The 18428-nt window shown below is 40.4% G+C and overlaps 1 protein-coding gene across 1 annotated transcript in view; it reads right to left on the bottom strand.

Moving 5' to 3' along the window:
- Window positions 1-11907, bottom strand: part of ed (hemicentin protein echinoid) — a 107169-nt gene extending 95262 nt beyond the window's left edge. The window contains exon 1 of the mRNA XM_070209455.1: window positions 10401-11907. Within this exon, the coding sequence (XP_070065556.1) occupies window positions 10401-10521 (121 nt within the window). The 5' untranslated portion in view covers window positions 10522-11907. The remainder of the gene's footprint in view (window positions 1-10400) is intronic.
- Between the last annotated feature and the right edge of the window lie 6521 nt (window positions 11908-18428).

Raw genomic sequence — 18428 nt, 5'->3', positions numbered from 1 at the left:
CCAACCCTAACCCCGCCCGCACCCCTCTCGGCACACCCCACAACCCCTTGGCGTAAAACCAACAAAATGAGCATTTAGCATTTTGGAGTATAGTAAAAAGCACAACAAAAACAATAAACAGGCCCCCCGGCAACAGCTGACAACCCTTGCCGTGCAACCAAATCAGTGCATCCCCTGCTCTCAACCCCTCCCCCACACCCACCCGCCCGCTGCCCTTAGAGAGTGCAATCCGCATTTTCGTCGTTTCGTTACTTTTGCTTGGTTTCTCAAGCATATCAATTCACTTTTGCACCCTCCCTAACCTGAGGGTTGCAGCTGCAGCGCACATTTAGCTGCTTCGTCTGCCGCACGCAACTTCAGTGCTGTCCTTCTCCCCTCAAACTTGCCACTTCTTTGCTTGTATCTCTGTCACTGAGCAAACAAAATGTAAAGCAACATTGTAAAATGAAAAGGAAAAATTACACAAAATGAACTGTAAACCTTTTTGGCACGCATTGTTTTTGTCTGCACTGTTAAATCAAAGCCGACAACAAGAGGGTTGCAAAACGGCTGCCCCCCTTCCAGGTATAAAGTTTGCCCCCTTCCCCCCCTCCTCTCTCTCTCTCTCTCTCTCTCTCTGGCAGTGACACGCCCATGAAGTAGAAAAATAAAATTTTACGCTATGCAAAACATTTTTCTAATCAAACATTCCATTTCATTTGTTGAAATGTCCAACAACAATAGAAGAGAAAAAATAAAATAAGGGGCGGTGGGGGTTGCTTGGGGTTGGCTTTCCAGCAATTTTAGCCCTTAGCTGAGGGGTTGGGCAGCAGTTGAATTTTGTTGTCGTCTCAAGTGTAAAATTCATTTGCATTCACAGTCGTCACTCGCTTTGTCGCATACCGCAACCCCACATCCCACACACCCCCTCACCAAAACTATGACAACCCTTGCAGCTTCACCCCAAGTCACCAGTTGACTAAGTCCTTTGCCCCTGGCAGTTTTTCTGGTTTGCTAATGCGCATTTAGTCGGAATCAATTGATGAGAAATACCTTAATAAATCACCGAGAACAACAAAAAAAAATATATAAAAACTACCCCCGCAACACAAACAGCATCCAGCCATCCACCCCCTGCAATGCACAAAGCAAGTGGTTTATTAATTTCGCAAGCAGAGTGCATTTTTTTGGTGTAATTGATTTCACTTTGGCCCCAGCGCAAAATTACCAGACACAGTTTTTTAATGCCCAAACTTGTGAAAGAGGCAACAAATAAAAAATAAGTGTAAAAAAGTTCAATTTATGCGTTTTAATGCCCTGCTTCCATTACAAATGGTCAAAAAGGCATATTGGTTTCGGGCAGATGTATGTAACAGGCAGTAGGAAACATCGCCCGATTATTATGAGCTATAAAGTATATATATATATATATTCTTGATCATCATTAGCCGAGTCAACCTTGCCATGCCCGTCTGTCCGTTCGAGTTTGTTTCCGATAGTCGATAACCTGTCATGTTTCCATGCAATCGATAACAATCGATATTGAAACCCGCTTTTTGAGCTAATTTCTTAGGATTTAATACCCAGAGTCGCCAAGCCTCTAGAATAGCATATACAGAACAAGTATCCCTCCACACCCCAACCCTAGTGCGAGATCCAGGGTATCCTCTAGTCGTGCACTCCCGCTTCGAGCACTCTTACGTGTTTTTATTAATCATTTCTCGGGAATCGCTCTGCACGGTGCAACGCTCAATCTTTTTTTTGTTGTTGCCATCAACCACTGTTTGGACGTTTGTTTTATTATAAAATATTTTGTTTTTTTTTTTTTTTCTTCTTTTATTATATTTTTTCTTTCATATGCAGCGCACAAAATTTTCATTTTATTGAGTTTCATTGAAGCGCATAAAATTGCAATAAAAGTCTATTCATGGCATAATGCGAGTCTGCATCGGAAAAGCATCCCACACACACACACACACACACACACACTCAGCTCCGCACCAACACCGCCCCGCCCCCTCATACCTCCACACAATGCTAACTCCATCTTTCAGCTCAAATATACACAACATTTTGAATTATGAATGAAAATTAAAGTCCAATATGCGTTTAATTAAAACTTTAAGCATCAGCCAAAGCGAATAAAGCTGGACAATGAGCAAGGGAGGGGGGAGGGGGGAGGGAGGGGTATGGCCAGAGACGGGTTGCATAGGGGTAGCTACGGCATGCCTATGTGGTCTATACACATCTTTTTTTTTAATTTTTAATTAATTTTTGGCGTTCACAATTATGAGTTCAAGTCGAGGGTTAAACAATTTAAAACATTTCGTAATGCTTCGTTATGGAGCAGCAAAACTAGAGGGGAGAGAGGTGTGTGTACTGTATTGTGCATTAATTATGAAATATGATATTATTAATGGGACTATGGATTACGATCATGATGCTAACTTGAAAAGTTCAACGTAAGACGGCAAGAAAATTAACGAGAGCATTAACGGGGGTGAACGAAATTTTCCAAACAGTTCTCTTTAATCTTCAGTTGGATTGAAAGTGCAAATGGTTAAGAATGGAATATTAAAACACAAATGAACTCGATTTCATCTTTATTTTTATTAATATTTTTTACAAATGCATCCCTGAACAGGACAAGCAATTGGAACCGCGAGTGTCTACTTCAAAGGGCATTAAAATTATTTGGGTGTTCTCTTCGTATATATAACCTTTGGGGAGCTACAATCCACAAATTTGGATTTAAATAATGTATAAAGGAATAACAGAGAGTAGATCGTAGCACTGAGGCAATTAAAAAGAAGGGCTTGAGAATCACCTTGAAAAGTTTAGGACTTTTAAAATCAAATTCGGGCCAAACTCAGCCAGCTACCTAGTTACCAAATCAATGTCAAGCTCAAAGAATTTAACCAGAGCTGGTCGAATGAGCCCCAACGAGCAGGAACGGACAGTTTGCGGAATGTCTGATGAAAACGCCTGCGGCAATGCAGCAAGGACTGCAGATAAAACGAAAAAGACAAAATTACGAGTAAAAACGCGGCTAAAACGAGCTCAAAGCGTAGAACAAACGGACTGTAGAGCATGAAGGCGGCTGAAGGATTGGCCTAGATCAGAATCGCAGGCAAAGAGACTTGGCCAGCGAGGCAGGCAGCCTGCTCTTGGCCATAAATATTAGCAAGACAAAACAACAACAACAACAGCAAAAACTGAAACGTGCAACGTGCCGTGGCACAAGCGGCAGCTGCAGAGCTACATGAAAAGCAATCAGTGTATTGACCACAACAATTTTGACATGTTGCGCATACAAATTAGAGCAGCACCAGTTAGGGGCTCGCGGGCGAAGGGACAGGCCAGGGCAGCTGAGGCATAGCCCCCCAAAGTCAGGCCCGAAAGCCAATCCCAGGGGCGAAGCCAAAGAAGCAGCTGCAAAACGGCAAACAGAAGCCGCAAAAGCGACAAGCGATGAGCCCCACACAACACAATGAAGAGTGGGCAGCAAAAGAAGCAGCAAAAAAAAAAAAAAAACAAAATAAAGAACTCAAAAAAAACCGAAAAAGAGTAGAGCGCAGCAATAAAAAAGAAGAGTGTTGACCAAAAGGGGCACAGAAAAAGCATGAACAAAAAAATACAAACAAATATCAGGTTCTACAATACGCAGACAATGATACACTTTAATTAGAGTGCCAGCCAAACCAAACACAACGAATAGGCAATACCCTTAAAGAGACTAAGCTAAAAGATAAGCTTCACAAAAGCGGTAAATAATATTGTTGTAAACGAAAGCCTTCCCTGCACATTCATATTATTCAAGCTAACATTAACAAACTAAACATTACTGTTAACATTAACGTTAGCATTAAATGAATAACATTCCATCGTTACAGAAGCTGGAGAAACAGAACAACCCTTAGAATATAGCTATATTGAATCAGCTTAAGACTCCAGGTTTCTTATTACGAAAGTTAAGATTCTTCTTCTCAAGATTATTTTTAGGAGCTTAAGGTAGAAAAGTAACGCTCAATATTGTGATATAATAGGTGATAGGTATCTCTCTACATAGATAGGATATGATGCAGGGGAAAACTTAGATGAAATCTAATCTTATGATATTAAAGTAAAAGTCAAGCCATAGCTGTACAGCGATAGAAGCTTTACCAGCTATTTATGGAGTAACTCTTATGCTACAAGGCGAACATCAAAATCGAAATGCCCCAAACGAAATGCCATGTAGATACAAAAAATCGAAGCGCCTGCTGTGAATCGATGATGACTTTCCAGTGATGTCTTGTCTTTGGGGCCATAAGCAAAAAACGGCACTCAGAAGAAAGACGAAATGTTGCCAAATTGGCAGAGGTAATATATCACAACTGATGCATATAGAGCAGCAACCCCCCCCCCCCTCCCTCCCTTAACGCACAGCCCACCTGTAAATGCTAATGGCTAAAAATGTGGCAAACGGTAGCCAAAAGCGTAAAACGGGAGCTAAACTAGAAAAAAAGACAGCAAAAAAAAAAAAGAAAAGGCATTCCAATAAAAATGTGCGACGCAATTCAATCAAAATGTACAACGGCAACACTGAAAGGTGTGACCAGAGCGGGAAAGAGAGAGAGAGAGGCAGGGAAGGGGAGAGTGGGGACAAGCTGTGGCTGAGCTTTGGTCAAAGCGAATGCCTGCACGTTTTGTTAGCGTTTTTGCGGGCGTTTAAAAACGCGCGTCACGAATGTTGCATGCAAATCGTAAAATGCGATAAAAAAAAAAAGCAGCGGAAGACGCAGCACCAGATAAAAGAAAGAAATTAAAAAGAACTGTGTGCTAGATATGCAATTAAAAGTTATGCACAAACGTTGAAAAACGTTTAAAACAAACTATTTTGAATACGCAAATGAGTCACTAAGGGGCTGTACTAAAGACAGGGGCGTGGCTGGCAAACGTGTCTCAAAGTGCGCACAAAACTTAAGCGAAAGCAATGAGACATGCCAAAGAATAATATTATATATATATAAATATATGCGATTTTTACAAGACTATTGAAACACGAAAAACTTGCAAACAAATGCAAAAATTTTTATTTTGCTGTAACCAAAAGCCGACAGAAAACCCAAAGAAATTGTGTAAAAATAAAAATGTATATAAATTCGAGCCAATGCCGAGGTCGTTCGCAGCAGTTGTCCAAATTTAGTGCTCAGCAAATGTTATTGAATTTTTATAACAAACCTTTTTGTTTTTTTTTTTTTCATGCAACAAAAGTTTGCAATTATTTTGCTTCTTTTTTGCCAGTTCTTATTGCACGTAGAGTGTGTGTGTGTGTGCGTCGTTTGTTTAAACAGCTGCCAACGAGTTGAAAGCAAGCGCGAGTCCCCTACAAAGTCCCCACAGTGCTCCACAACCCAGCTGCCCCACCCACCCGTCGCCCGCCGAATCGAAAGGAACGTGTGTGCCTGGTGTCGCATGCATAAACATAGATACAAATAACGGTATTCAAATGTATCTCAGTGTGTGTGTGTGAGTGTGGGCACATAAATTCCACATGCCAAGCGCCAAAAACTAAAGTGAGCTCTGCCCGGAAACTGGCTCAAAGTATTATCAGGCCAAAAAAGTTTCAAAATGCCAAATGCAATAAAAAACAAAAACAACTCAAAGGAGATTAGAGAATCTCGCAGATGCTAGGGAGACTAGGGAAAGAGACTAAGGGCAATAAGAAGCACAGCCTAGAATATGGAAAGAGAGAGACAGAGAGAGAGAGAGAGAGACTGAGATAAATAGACAACTTCAAAGAGCTGCATAAGACGCCATCTGGCGGCGGTAAAAATTAAAACGAAATTTTATCGATGAAAATAAAAACGAATGACAATGCTGGAAAATGATGGAAAACCAAAAATTAACTATTAATAGAAGTTTATGGGCTTGTTAGTGGGACGAATCCTAATTAAAAGAAAAAAGTTCAAGCGAAGTTAAATAGTTCTATATTATTATTTAAATTTTAACCAAACGCATCTTTCACTCAAAATTAATTAGCTAACTGTTATTAAGTTTTACTAAGAAATAAAATTGAAAAACATTTCTTTAGAATAGTTGAATTTAAAGAGAAAACGAAACCTGGCCTGTGATTAAATATTGTGACGAAATAAATTTTAAGAGACTTTCCTTAGCGACTTTACTTTCTCATACTTACAAAGCCTATTCCTTAAATCTGCCTTAAGAACACTTAAAACATATTGCCCGGCGTTGCTCGTGGTGCTTACAATTTTATTTTTATATAGAGAAGAATGAGCTGAATATAAATATAGAGAAAAGAAATCGCTTGCATCTCAATAAACTCTCAAAGACTAGAAGTTAAGCCAAGCTCCTCACATTGTTTTTTATATTTTCAAGAAATATTCTATGGCATTTAAAATTAAAGCACAGAAGAACTTAAATAAATATGAAAAATGCCGAAAACCAAAGCCGTGACTTTGATTGATGGACGATGTTGTGCGAGCATATAAGCTGGCCATAGCATAATGCATATGTATTTAGTATCTCTGAGCTGTATTATTTTTTGTACATATTTATAAATTTAACCTTTTTTTTTGTTGGTATATTTATATTTACATAGCCCAATTTTGATTTACTATTTCAAATGCAAATTGTCAGAGAACTTCAATTTGCCCGAAAAACTAAAACTAAAACGGGGTTTATAGAAGGGTGGGCAGGGGGTGAGGGGGGCATCAGGATGTGCGGGGCAGCTGGCGTGGCATTTGCTGCTGTTGCATTTGTGAATTTTGGCTCGTTTTTCGTGGCATTTCCGGCGCGTTTTGCACGTAAATTTTCAAACAAACAAAATATTTGTTTAATTTATTTTAATTTCAAACTTGCAGCAGTTGCTCGTTTTCCAGTTTTTCGACAAAGCCATGCAACCGAGCGGGAGGGGGGTAAAACGTGCGCCGCAGGCGTGCAGCCTGCGTGTGTATCCAAAGGATGCGCCAGGACTCAAAAAGAAAACAAAACAAAAACAACAAATGCGAGAGCCAAAACTGTTTTTTGGAAAAACGAGCCACAATCATAATTCACGCGCGTTTCTAGGGAAAGAGCGAGAGAACAGATGGGGGGAGGCAGGGCTGAGAGGTACAGGCACTTGGCCAGGAAATGAAATGAATGTGGAAAAACTCAAAGGAAAAACGCAGCGGGACAAACCGAAGCGAGCGGCAGGTAGAAAAGAATAAAAAACCGAGGCATAAATAAAACAAAGCGCAAGCGACAACAACGAAAAATAAGAACGCAACGGCACAAGAATAAATATAAAAACCCAAAAGGAAAATGGGAAAATCAACTGAAGCGAAGACGCGAAGTGCCAAGCAGAGAGACAGAGAGAGGGATGAAGCGGGGTAACGCTGGCGACGCCTCTTAAGTATCCTGTCTTGCCGTGAAAACACAAATTGAAAGGCACTTTAAGGCAGGGCGAGCAGAGCGGGCAGCAGGAAGAAGCAGAAGCGACGGAAATTTAAGGGAAAACTATTTATGAAGTGTGCGTGTGCATGTGTAAGAGTGTGCATGTGTGTGTGTGTAGGTTTAAAGGACGCAAATTGAAATTGATATTTATAGACAGTTAATAGCATTAACTATTGATACGCGCCAGATCAATTGGCCACGACGCAAAGCCAATTTTCCGTGCATTTTCCCGTTGTTGCCCGTTCAGAGGCAGCTTTTCTAATGGCATTTTAATTATTGTACGCGCAAAAGTATCTTTCGCCTTTTTCTGATACTTTGTGCGTAATTATGCCCTAACAAAGGGTATTGTCAGCTAGACATTGCATTTGATCTACAATTGAGAAGCAACTTGACTAAAGTGGACACAGAAGAGGTTTTCGGAAGTGAGTTTGATCAAAATAATTGTAAAGAATAATAATATCTATCTAGCTGCAACTGCATTTTCTGCAAGGGAAAAATATTGAAGAGAGTTAAAATCAACAACTATCTAAGCCGAGATATCTAACTCTGTGCAAAATATTGTATTTCCTTTTTTTATTATCATTATATAGTTAAAATCTGTTCAGATTAATAATTTCCTTATACAAATCAACAATTTAGTGCCAAGATTTGGTTTTAATTCCAAGACAGCGCAGATACAAAACCCTGCATAAAATATTGTAATTCATTTATTTTTATAATCATATTGATAGCAATATTATATATAACAATATCTACTTAGATATATAATTCCGTATACAATTCTCAATAAATAACTGATTCTTCTTTTTATATAGATAATAGATCTCAAACAATGTCTAACCATGTTGTCTGGCAGTGTATTTAACCTACGACACCTGAAACACACCTGAAACACACCTGAAACTGTGCTTTCTTATTATGAATACCCTTTGCTCCAGCAGTTGGTTTTGACAGTCGAATAAATAGAAAAAATATTGCCCCCAGAGATCGTTTACCGCTAAAGTTCCGCGGAGAGTTCATTGATTTTTGACTCTGCTCTGGCGACAAAAAGCTGAGAGCAGCAGGGCGAGGGGCTGCGCGGGTGTGTGTGTGTGCGTGTGTGTGTGTGTGTCAGAGGTCCAATTAAAATGTCAAATCAAGACGTTTTATTTATTAAATGATTACACACTACAAAACATAAACACAAACGAGCGCGGCAAAGGTGGAGGGGGGAGAATAAAAGACGCGGGCGCTATAAACTTTCAGCATGTGCCGAGGGGGGGGCTACTATCAAAGGGCAACAGGGAACAGGAGGGGGGGGTTGCGGCTACTAATGGCCCGCCGCACATTTTGTAGAGTGTCAAAAGATGCTTGTGCTGGGCATTGGGAATTGCTTGTTAAACGCTTACAAATTGAAATTGTGTTGATTGACTGATTGATTGAGTGATTGAACGATTGAGTGCAACTACTTCAAGGGCGGCTGGCGGTTGGGTAAAAGCGGGCAGGGGCGAAGGGTGCCGAAAACTTTATGTCGCACAAAAGTTTAGCCCAAAAGTGGTCCAGCGAGAGAGAGAGAGAGGGAGAGCGAGAGCGAGAGGGAGAGCCAGTAGCTGAGCGTAGAAGTTAACGACTGAAGCCAACGGTAAAAACTGTCAATGAACGACAACAGAAAAAGAGAAGAACAGATAGAAAAAAAAAACTTAACGCCAACGTCAAAGCAGCAGCTAAAAACTTGACTTAACGCAACGTGACGACAACAACAAGAAGAACAAGAGCAAAAACAACAACAGGTGCACACAGGAAGTGGTTGCGGGGAAGAGGGGAGGGAGATGATGCTGCGAGGAAGCTGTCATAAACAAAACTTGTCTGCGAAATGGTAGAAAAAGCAACAACAACAACAACAACAACAACAGAAAAAGCAAAAATAAAACTAAGAAAATACGGAAATAAAATTGAAAAGTGGCATAGACAAAATTTACAATTGGGTTTAGTGCTTGTTCTCGATGTTGGCTTTTCAGGTGTCAAGTCAAGAGTTAGTTAATTTCGATATAACAGATATAACAGATAAAAGAGGATGCGATAAAGCTATTCGAGATAAAACAACAAGATATGCGAAAAAGTTGCAAGAGCGGAATTTGATCAAATTTCTAGAGAGAAAGCTAATTATAAGAGTGAGCTGCTGCTTCGATTTCAAGTAATATTCTGGCTAAAGGAATCGAAATTCTTGACTGCATTCAAGCCGGTTTGAAAAGGGGACTTCAATAGATCTTAGGACCAGCTGCGTATAAATAATGAAGTGGAAATTGAAATTGCCGGAAATTGAAATCGTTAATTTCACATATTTATTTATGGGCATTTTTTTTAGGGTTTCCGGAAGTGAGTGAACACTTCGCCTAACAGACTGTATAACACCCAGACCAATAGATATGTACACAAATGTTTTGTCCACACGACAAATTAATTATTCATGTTTATGGCATTATGTATTCATAAAGCAAATTGATTAATTGAAAACAGAAATTCAATTAAATGAAAACAGAACGCTGCCAATTAAATACGTTAATATATATTAAATACGCGACTTTACTTTAGAATATGCCACTTATTTTGCATACAATAACTGGAGATAAGCTGTATAACAGTGTTAACTTTTCAGAAACTAATCCCTTTGTTATACAAGGCCTGGATTAGACGATCTTTAATTGGAGATAGGCTGTATAACACTGTTCACTCTGTTAATACAAGACTTCTCACAAATTAGTCCCTGTGTTATACAATGCTCGACAGCAAGATCTGCCCGCAAAGATAAGCTGTATAACACTTTTCACTCTCTGACAACATGATCGTAAAGCAAAGATAAGCTGTATAACACTTTTCAATCTCAGTTCAGATCTCTCTCTTATCAAATCTCCTCTTTCTCTTAATCTCTCCACCTGCTTGCTAATCCCCTTATTGCCTCTACATACTTCAATTCGTTTCGCTTTTACAAAAGTCTTCCAACTTACCGATAATAAATAATTTCCAATATGTTTGCGCTGTGCTGTTGCTGCTGGTTTTTCTGCTGCTTTGCTTTGTTGTTGCTGTCGCATTCGCTGCTGCTGCTGCTGTTGTTGGTGTTGCTCTCATCTTGTCGTCTTACTGTTGTTTTTGTTGTTGCTCTTCTTATTATTGTTATTATACGCGCTGCAGCTGCAGTTGACGCTTGTCTCGGCAAAAAGTTTTTGCTTCCAATATATTCGCACTCTCTTAAACGAATCGTAACGGTAAAAGTTCTGCCGCTGTCGCCTGCACTCCCTCACTCCTCTCCTGGTGCTGATCTAGCAGCGCGCTTCACAGCAGCGCCACATTGCGGCCAAAAATGTTTTAACACAATGTATATGTATATATTTTTGAAAAATAATTAAAACCGAGTTGGAAAAACACAATAAAATTCCAAATTCAAAATGGCGTCGCTTCTGCTTGCTCTTCTTGTTGTTGCGTGCGGCTCGGTTCGGTTTGTTGGCCCTTCAGTTGGCCAGGTCTTAAACCTCAAGCATTTTCTTTGCCTTTGCCTGCACTTTACGCACACAGACACAGACACACACACACACAAGCACAAAACACGCACACTTTTTCACTGTTATAATCGGCCGTTTGCTTTGCGCGCTCTTGCTGCTGCTGCTGTTGCTGTTGTTGTTGTTAATCAGAAATCACCAATGTTGTTGCTGTTGTTGTTGTTGCTGTTGTTGTATGCAGGCGACGACAATCGACGCTTGAAAGGTTTCCAAGAAGCAGCTACGCACACATTTGCAGGTAACACTCATGCACACACACGAAACCTTTTTTATGTTGGCTGCGAGACGCGCGCGGCTACTGCTACTTCTTCTTCTTCCACTTTGTCTTACACTGCTTATGTTAGCTGTTGTTGTTGTTGTTGTTGTTGTTGTTGTCTGGAAACCTGTTTGACAGGTAAGAGAGCTGCGCTGCAGGCGCAAGCAGCTCGGCGCGTCAGTCGAGATCAAGCAAAACTAATGATGCCAAAGCCGGCGTCGTCGACTTGAACTGCGCAACGTTGTTGATGACGCAGCTGCGGCTGCTGTTGCTGCTGCTGCTGCTGCTGCGCTGCTGCTGCTGTTGGGTTTGCTTGAGTTTGATTTTCGTTTGGTTTGCTTTGGTAGCTTTCGTTAATAGTTTTACTTTGTTGTTTTTGTTTTTTTTTTCTTTTTTGCTTTCTGCTGACTTTGGCACTCTATGCAACACTAACACAGAAACACACACATACACATACAGACACTTGTAGTACTTTTTGTTGTTGTTGTTGTTGTTATTATTGCAATTAGCTAATTTGCTATGGCTTTTAATTATTTATTTAACTTTTGCACATATGTTTGTATATTTCTAGTAAACAATGCGAGTGGCAGCTGAGACGACGCGACGCAAAAATTGTTGTTTGTTTTTGTTGTTGCTTGCAGCTGTTATGCCCAGCGACAGCGCGACACGTCTGTTCGTAGCGGCAAACGAAAAGAGAATGAGAAATGTTAACGCAAGCGAATTGACGAAACGAAAGATGTTAACGGCATGCATGAAGAGCGCCAAACTGTATACAAAACGTTGCGCTCTTTCACATTGCACAAGCAACTTAACAGCGCGCTCTTTGCGCGGCGCTCTTCAAGCAAAACAAAAAACTTGTTTTAGTTGTTTTCTGCAAGCAGCAACAGGCCAGGCCAAGTGATCCAGGCAAAAAGAGCGCGATCTGCTGGTGTTTTAGGAAATGCAGTTAATATTACAAATAATGCCAAATTAATATATAATTTTATATAGTTGTTAGCAAATGTTAGGCCAATTTTGGTAGCTGCTCTCTTAAAAATAATAAGTAATAACTTTTTTTAAAAAATATTTTAAGCCAATTACAAAACTCAGGAGTTTAATGCTAACAAGATGTGTTAACAGTCGCTGTTATTTGCATTTGTATTGCCTGCTTTTAAGCAGACTTCGGCAAATGAAACGACGAAACCGAAACGTTGCCGCAAAGAGCGCGTTGTTAAGAGCGCAGCAGCTGTTAGCAGCTTAACGAAATGCACAAACTTAACGAAGCATACGGAGTTAACAGCGCGCGGTCGCTCTCGCTCTCGTTCTTGCAATCTCTGTCAACTAACAGTCATGTTAAAAGGCATAGCAACACGTAGCGTTTTGCGCGCGTTTTGCCAGCGTTTCTTAAACTTGTTTCGGCCTGGCCAACAAGTTTGTTAGGAAAAACGGCGCAGCGGAAAAACCAGTTGCTTGAAACTTGTTGACTTGGCCTAGCTGCGAACAGAAAAAACCGCAGCGCAAACACAATTCAACAACGTTCAAGCCAAGCAGTTGCGGCCCCACTGCGCAGGGGCAACGTCTTCAAGTGTATGAAAGAGAGTGGGACAGAGAGAGAGAGAGAGAGAGAGAGGGAGATGACTGTAGCTGCCAGTTGGCGCTTGGGGCAGCAGTCGCTTGTAGAGTTAAGTTTCGTTAAGTTTTACCGATCGCGACGAGATCTACTTTTAACCAGTTTCGCTTAACGCTGTGTATGTGTGTGTGTGTGTGTGTGTGTGTGTTGTTTCTTGCTGCTTGCTTTGTGCAGCTCTTTTAACGTTCTTTTGCGCTGTCGCCAGAGTTCATGTTTGCTTAAGCTGCCGTTGGAAGTGGACACCCCGCACGCCCACACACCCCGCTGCCCCAACAGCTAACCAGTTTGTAAACTTGTTCTGCGCACGACAAAAAGCTAAAAACTATGAAACTAGCCAGGCACGCGCTTTGCATGACAAATCGCAAAAGTAGAAAAAAAATAAAATTCAAATTCTTGTAAATGTTTTTTTTATTTTTTATTTTCTACGCACTTTTCCAATATTTATTGAATTTTTCGCCCGCAGGCGACGCTTGCTGCTTCTTCTGCGGCTGCGACTCCTGCGGATGCGACAGGCGTTGCATATAAATAAGAGCGGGGAGAGGGGTGACAGCGGGGAGAGGGGGGCGCGATTCGAGCTGCAGATTTGAATTTCGGCCTCCAGGTGCCGCCAAATGCCACGCCTTTAGGGGCCTAGTAAATCGTACGCCTACCAACACGCAAATCTCTTGTAATTATCTTTAATACCCGCCCCGCCCCGCCCCGCCCCGCCCGGCCCGGCCCCCTCCACCAACTAAGCAACCATGTTGCTGCTGTAATTGCTTTAATTTTACAGTTTGACGCATAAATTTTCGTTGGATTTCCATGAATATTAATAGCAAAAATGCTGCTGCTGGGAAATTGTCTTCGGCTGCTGCTGCCGCCTCATCTTCTTCTTCTTCCTCTTCTTCTTCTTCCTCTTCTTCTTTAGCATCTGCCCGGTAGATTCAATAAGTTGACGCGTGTCTTGAACCCAAATCGAGGCAGACACGCACCAAAATTATATATTCATATATTAGTTGGGTGGTACACATGCCCGCACCCTCCGCCCCACCCACCTTTAACATTTTAAAGTTTTTTTTTTTTTTCTATTGATTTTCCAGCGTAAACTTGGGAATTGATAAAAATTGAGTTAATTGTTGAAGAACTTTGGCTCTGAGTTGAGCTTGGAAATACTTTGATCTCATAATTTGATTATAAATAAATAATAATTCAGTCTGCAAATTGCAAATATTAATTAGTTTACGCAAAAGCTATTTATATACGCATCTCTTGGTCGCCTAAAGAAACCTTTAAGGATGTCGTGTCAAGAGAATGGCGAAGGAGCAACAGAAAGAATGAGATGAGCAAATAAACAGAGAGCGAATGAAATGTACGGTTAGACAAAGAGAGAGGCAAATAATATAGAGATTAAAAGAAATAGAGACTGACTGAACAAGGCGGAGAGTTAAAGAAAGAGTGAGAGAGAGAGGGGAGGAGTGAAAGAGAGAGGGGGGGGGGGGGTGAGGTGAAAAAAGGATAAAAAGAACTAGAGACCGACTGGGGGCTAGAGAAAGAGAGAGAGAGGCAGAGAGAGAGAGAGAGAGAGAGGGAGATAGAGAGCGAGAGATAGAGAGTGAGAGAGAAGGAAAGAGAGAGCGAAGAAGATTGAGACAGAGGAAAAGGACCGACGAAAAATACGAAGATTAAACAATCAAAATGATTAGAAAACGTTTAAGGATATCCCGTAAAGAAGAATTGACAAAACATAGGCGAGAGAGTGTGAAGAGCAGACGAATTTGTTCTAGATATTTGTATTTGTTTATGTCGTATCCATCCAAATATATTTGTGATATGTATAAATATATTTACATATTCAAACGACACCAAAATAAGGAATAAATATTAATAAATTATTTTAAAAAATTCCCAACTCAACCCGCCCCCCATTCAAAGGCTGCCTGAAGCTGAAGCGCACTTTGTGAAAATCTTGAACCTTTCAACAAATCAGTCGAGACGCTCGTCAAATGCGATCAAGTGAAAAGTGTAGAAAGCCAAAGGCCAACAAAAAGTCAATTCAGTTCAGTGCGTTAATATTGAAAAGTGGATTTTCGTATCGGGTTTCTTTTCCCGGCTCTCCCCCCGTGTCCCACAGCCAAACGAAAACTGATCGCTTGAGGGGGCGAGCATCGATTGGCAATCGTTGAGGCAGAAATGAATTTCTGATCTGAAGACGATCAGTGTGGGGAGGAGGATGAGGATGGGAAGGAGGGGGGCAAAGTCAAAGTCAAACAAACAAACGACACGAATCAAAACGAAAACAAAATCAAAACAATGATGGATGCCAAGAAGAAGCAGCAGTAGAAGGGAAATTAAAATACATTCCGTGATCGCATGATCCATGAGCTTGGGCATTTCGGACTCGAGGGCTTGAATTACATACAGATTAAGCAGTTGCAGGAGGGACAGGGGGCAGGGCGAGCATAGTGGCAGCAGGAGGCACAGGTAAACGCAAGCCAAAGAACAATGAAAGAAATGAAAAAATGAACAAATGAAGTGGAACGCTTGCCAAGCCAAGAGCTGACTGGCGACAAGGCCAGCTGAGGAAGGGGGAGACAAGAAACCGCAGTCAAAGAGTTGCCAACGCGCTGTTCAGGTGTGCAGCAACAGCATATGGGACAGAGGGAGCACAGCCGAGAGCAACAACAAATTGTGGCCTGTCAGTCAAACGCGTCGCCATATGGACAGATCCCCAGCTGAAAGACAGAGAGAGAGAGAGAGCGAAAGAGAGAGAGAGAGAGAGAAAGATGTGGACGCCAAAAGGAGCCCAAGTAGTTGTCCAATTGGAACACTGCGCAACTAGGTTAAAGATTTGATATATACTTCATTTATTTAAGGTAACTATCTCAGGTAACTGAGCTGCGGGCTGAGTCCTATCAAATATGCGATTGGATTTCATTGTCTTATGCCTAGCAGCAGCTGCATACAAAATTTTGTGTTAATAACTCTTAAAGTTCCTGAGATATTAAGAAAGATCTGTACAGAAGTTTTAAATATTATAATAGCTAAAATCTTGCCTAGTTTAGCAAAAATTTAGAGGTATAGAAAAAAGATAAATTAACATATTAGCTAATATTGCTTTCTTGGGGTAATAAATAATAATATAAAGACAAAAATAGACAAATAGGAAATTGAAATGATCAAAGAATTAAATTAATAAATACCTAAAAATATATAAACCATAATAAATAATGTGTTGCCTTTTTCCAAGAAATTCTCAAATGAAAAAATCACTTAGTACAAAAATGTGATAAATATCAAATATGCGATATTCTAATGGAATGTGTGTTGTTTAGTGTTTCATAGATTGGAAAAGCATTTAAGCTGGGCAATGTCTGCACAATTTGTCGCTGTTGCACGTTGTCTCTTGTGCGTGTGCGTGTGTGTGTGTGTGCGTTGCCAGTTGCCTTTTGGTCGTGTCGTCTGCTTGGCCAAGTTAATTATAGGTTGAGGTTTACGAACCCGCCAACAGACCAGCTGCAGCAGCAGAACCAGCGACAGCGACACGGAAAAACGAGTCTCCGGCAACGGGCATCGGGTATTGGGAATCAGGCAAAAGGCTGAAGAGTTCCAACTGCAACTGTTGTTTGTGGCAAGGATGCAAATGGAAATTGCAGGCTCTATGAAAATTGTTCAACTGGCCTGCGGTGCACATTAACCAAAACGTTAACTCACGCATTTGGCCACATCTTGAGTTGTTGTTGTTGTTGTTGCTGCTGCTGCTGTAATTCGATTAAAGTCAAGAGAAGCAGAAGCAGCAGCAGCAGCAGCAGAAGAAGAGGCACTCCTCAGCGCACGCAACACTTGAGGGCTGCATCTTTATGGCGGGAGAGTCTTGGCTCGCTGCTTGCAACCCGATGGGCTCATGTGTGGGCCATTAGACAGCGTCTGCTCGACACGATTACGACGTAATTTTCTTCTTTTGGCCATTGTAGCATTGGTGCAGGGCGGGTAGTGAGGGGGGGAGGTGGGGGGGCAGCAACTCAATGGGAATTAAAATGTTTGTTTGTGCCTATTGGGCCAGCAACAAGAATGCCACAAACAACAACAAAAGATGCCCTCAAAATAAAATACGCCCCAGCTTGAGACACTTGAGACCGCCCAGCAAGCTGGCGGGCGGGCGGGGGGTGGGCATAGAAAAAGGGGGCGGGGGCAGGTTCATTTCAGAAGTTCTTTTGTGCGTTTCTGGTCTCTAATTTAATTTCCAATTGCACATAATCCGTTTTCCGTTTTGCTCGAGTATTTGTCATAAAATTTGATGCGTAAATAAAAGCAAAAGCATAAAAGAAAAATCTCACAAAAATATTCGAGGCGTACGTGTGTGTGACCAAAAGATATCCTCTGCAGAGGATTAAAGATGTTTTTTTTTTTTTATTTCTCATTTTAGATTATAATAGATGTGATATTTGAGCACTCATATACTAAATTTGACAAGTGCAGTCCTTCAAGTTCCCGAGTTCTAAGAGGCATTGAGTTAGGGTCTAATTTGTTAAGATCGATTATAATAAATGTGTAGCGAAATACTCAAAATGTTATATACAAAATATCAATGGGAGGTCCATAAGAGCACGCATACAAAATTTGGCAACTGTGGCTCTACAAGTTCCCGAGTTCTATGAGCTCAAATGAAGAATTCAGATACTTTATAAATTGGAACCAACACACTTGGATTACAACAGATGCCTGAGAGAATATCTTAAATAGGATGAAATATATAACTATATCAGGCATCCGGGTACCAGCATATTTGCTAGCTCTAGTTCAAGCCGTCTCTGAGTCCATGCTAGCCTGTCTTGCCTCTTTACAGGGTATTCGAATAAAGTGAAGTGAAATGAAATGAAATAAATTGTTGGTGCAGCTTGTAATTGCCAGAGGGCTTAAGCAACTGTAGTCGACACCTAAGTCTTGTTAGATTTCATGTTTCATTATTGTTGCTCACAACAAGCGCAAATAATAATAATAATAATAAAATGTTTGTCGGTGGCAGTTACAGCTTACAGTTAGCTGCCATTGGGAATTAAGTTGAAATTACAATTTGAATGCGCTTCTAACAAAATGTTCCACATACTATTCCGACGGTTACATAAACTGCAATTTTCTGTGAGGCTGGTATTTTTATCTTAATAATAAACAAAACACTTTTGTTTACTTCATTTACTGGCCCCTCGAATAATATAGAAATATTCCTTGATTTTAGAAGCTCTTGAGAGTTATTGACTTTTGTTCTTCTGCATTAATTCAAACTCGAGTTGACAAAATATATTTGTTGAAGTTATTCGTAACTTATTTCTAATAAGAGCTAAAAAAATTAGCAGAAATTGAAATTGAAATTGAAATTCTTTTAGTTTTTAAGCTAAAATATTTTGCAAAATAAAATATAGTTAAATTGTTGCCAGGACTGGGTATGTATATCTTATTTTATATTTTATGTTATTAACTGAATTGAAATTTATTTATTAATTAATTTATTATTTATTTATATACTATATAAATAGCTCATAAGAACACACAACTTTGTCAAGTAACTCGATCTTAACCTAATTTATGAATAGCTCAAGTTGCGAGCGAGTCTTAAACTAGACTTTTATATATTTATATT

This window comes from Drosophila virilis, chromosome 4, assembly GCF_030788295.1.
Source record: "Drosophila virilis strain 15010-1051.87 chromosome 4, Dvir_AGI_RSII-ME, whole genome shotgun sequence".
Taxonomy (NCBI): domain Eukaryota; kingdom Metazoa; phylum Arthropoda; class Insecta; order Diptera; family Drosophilidae; genus Drosophila; species Drosophila virilis.
The sequence above is the reverse complement of the archived record's forward strand: the minus strand, read 5'-3'. Positions and strand labels throughout refer to the sequence as shown.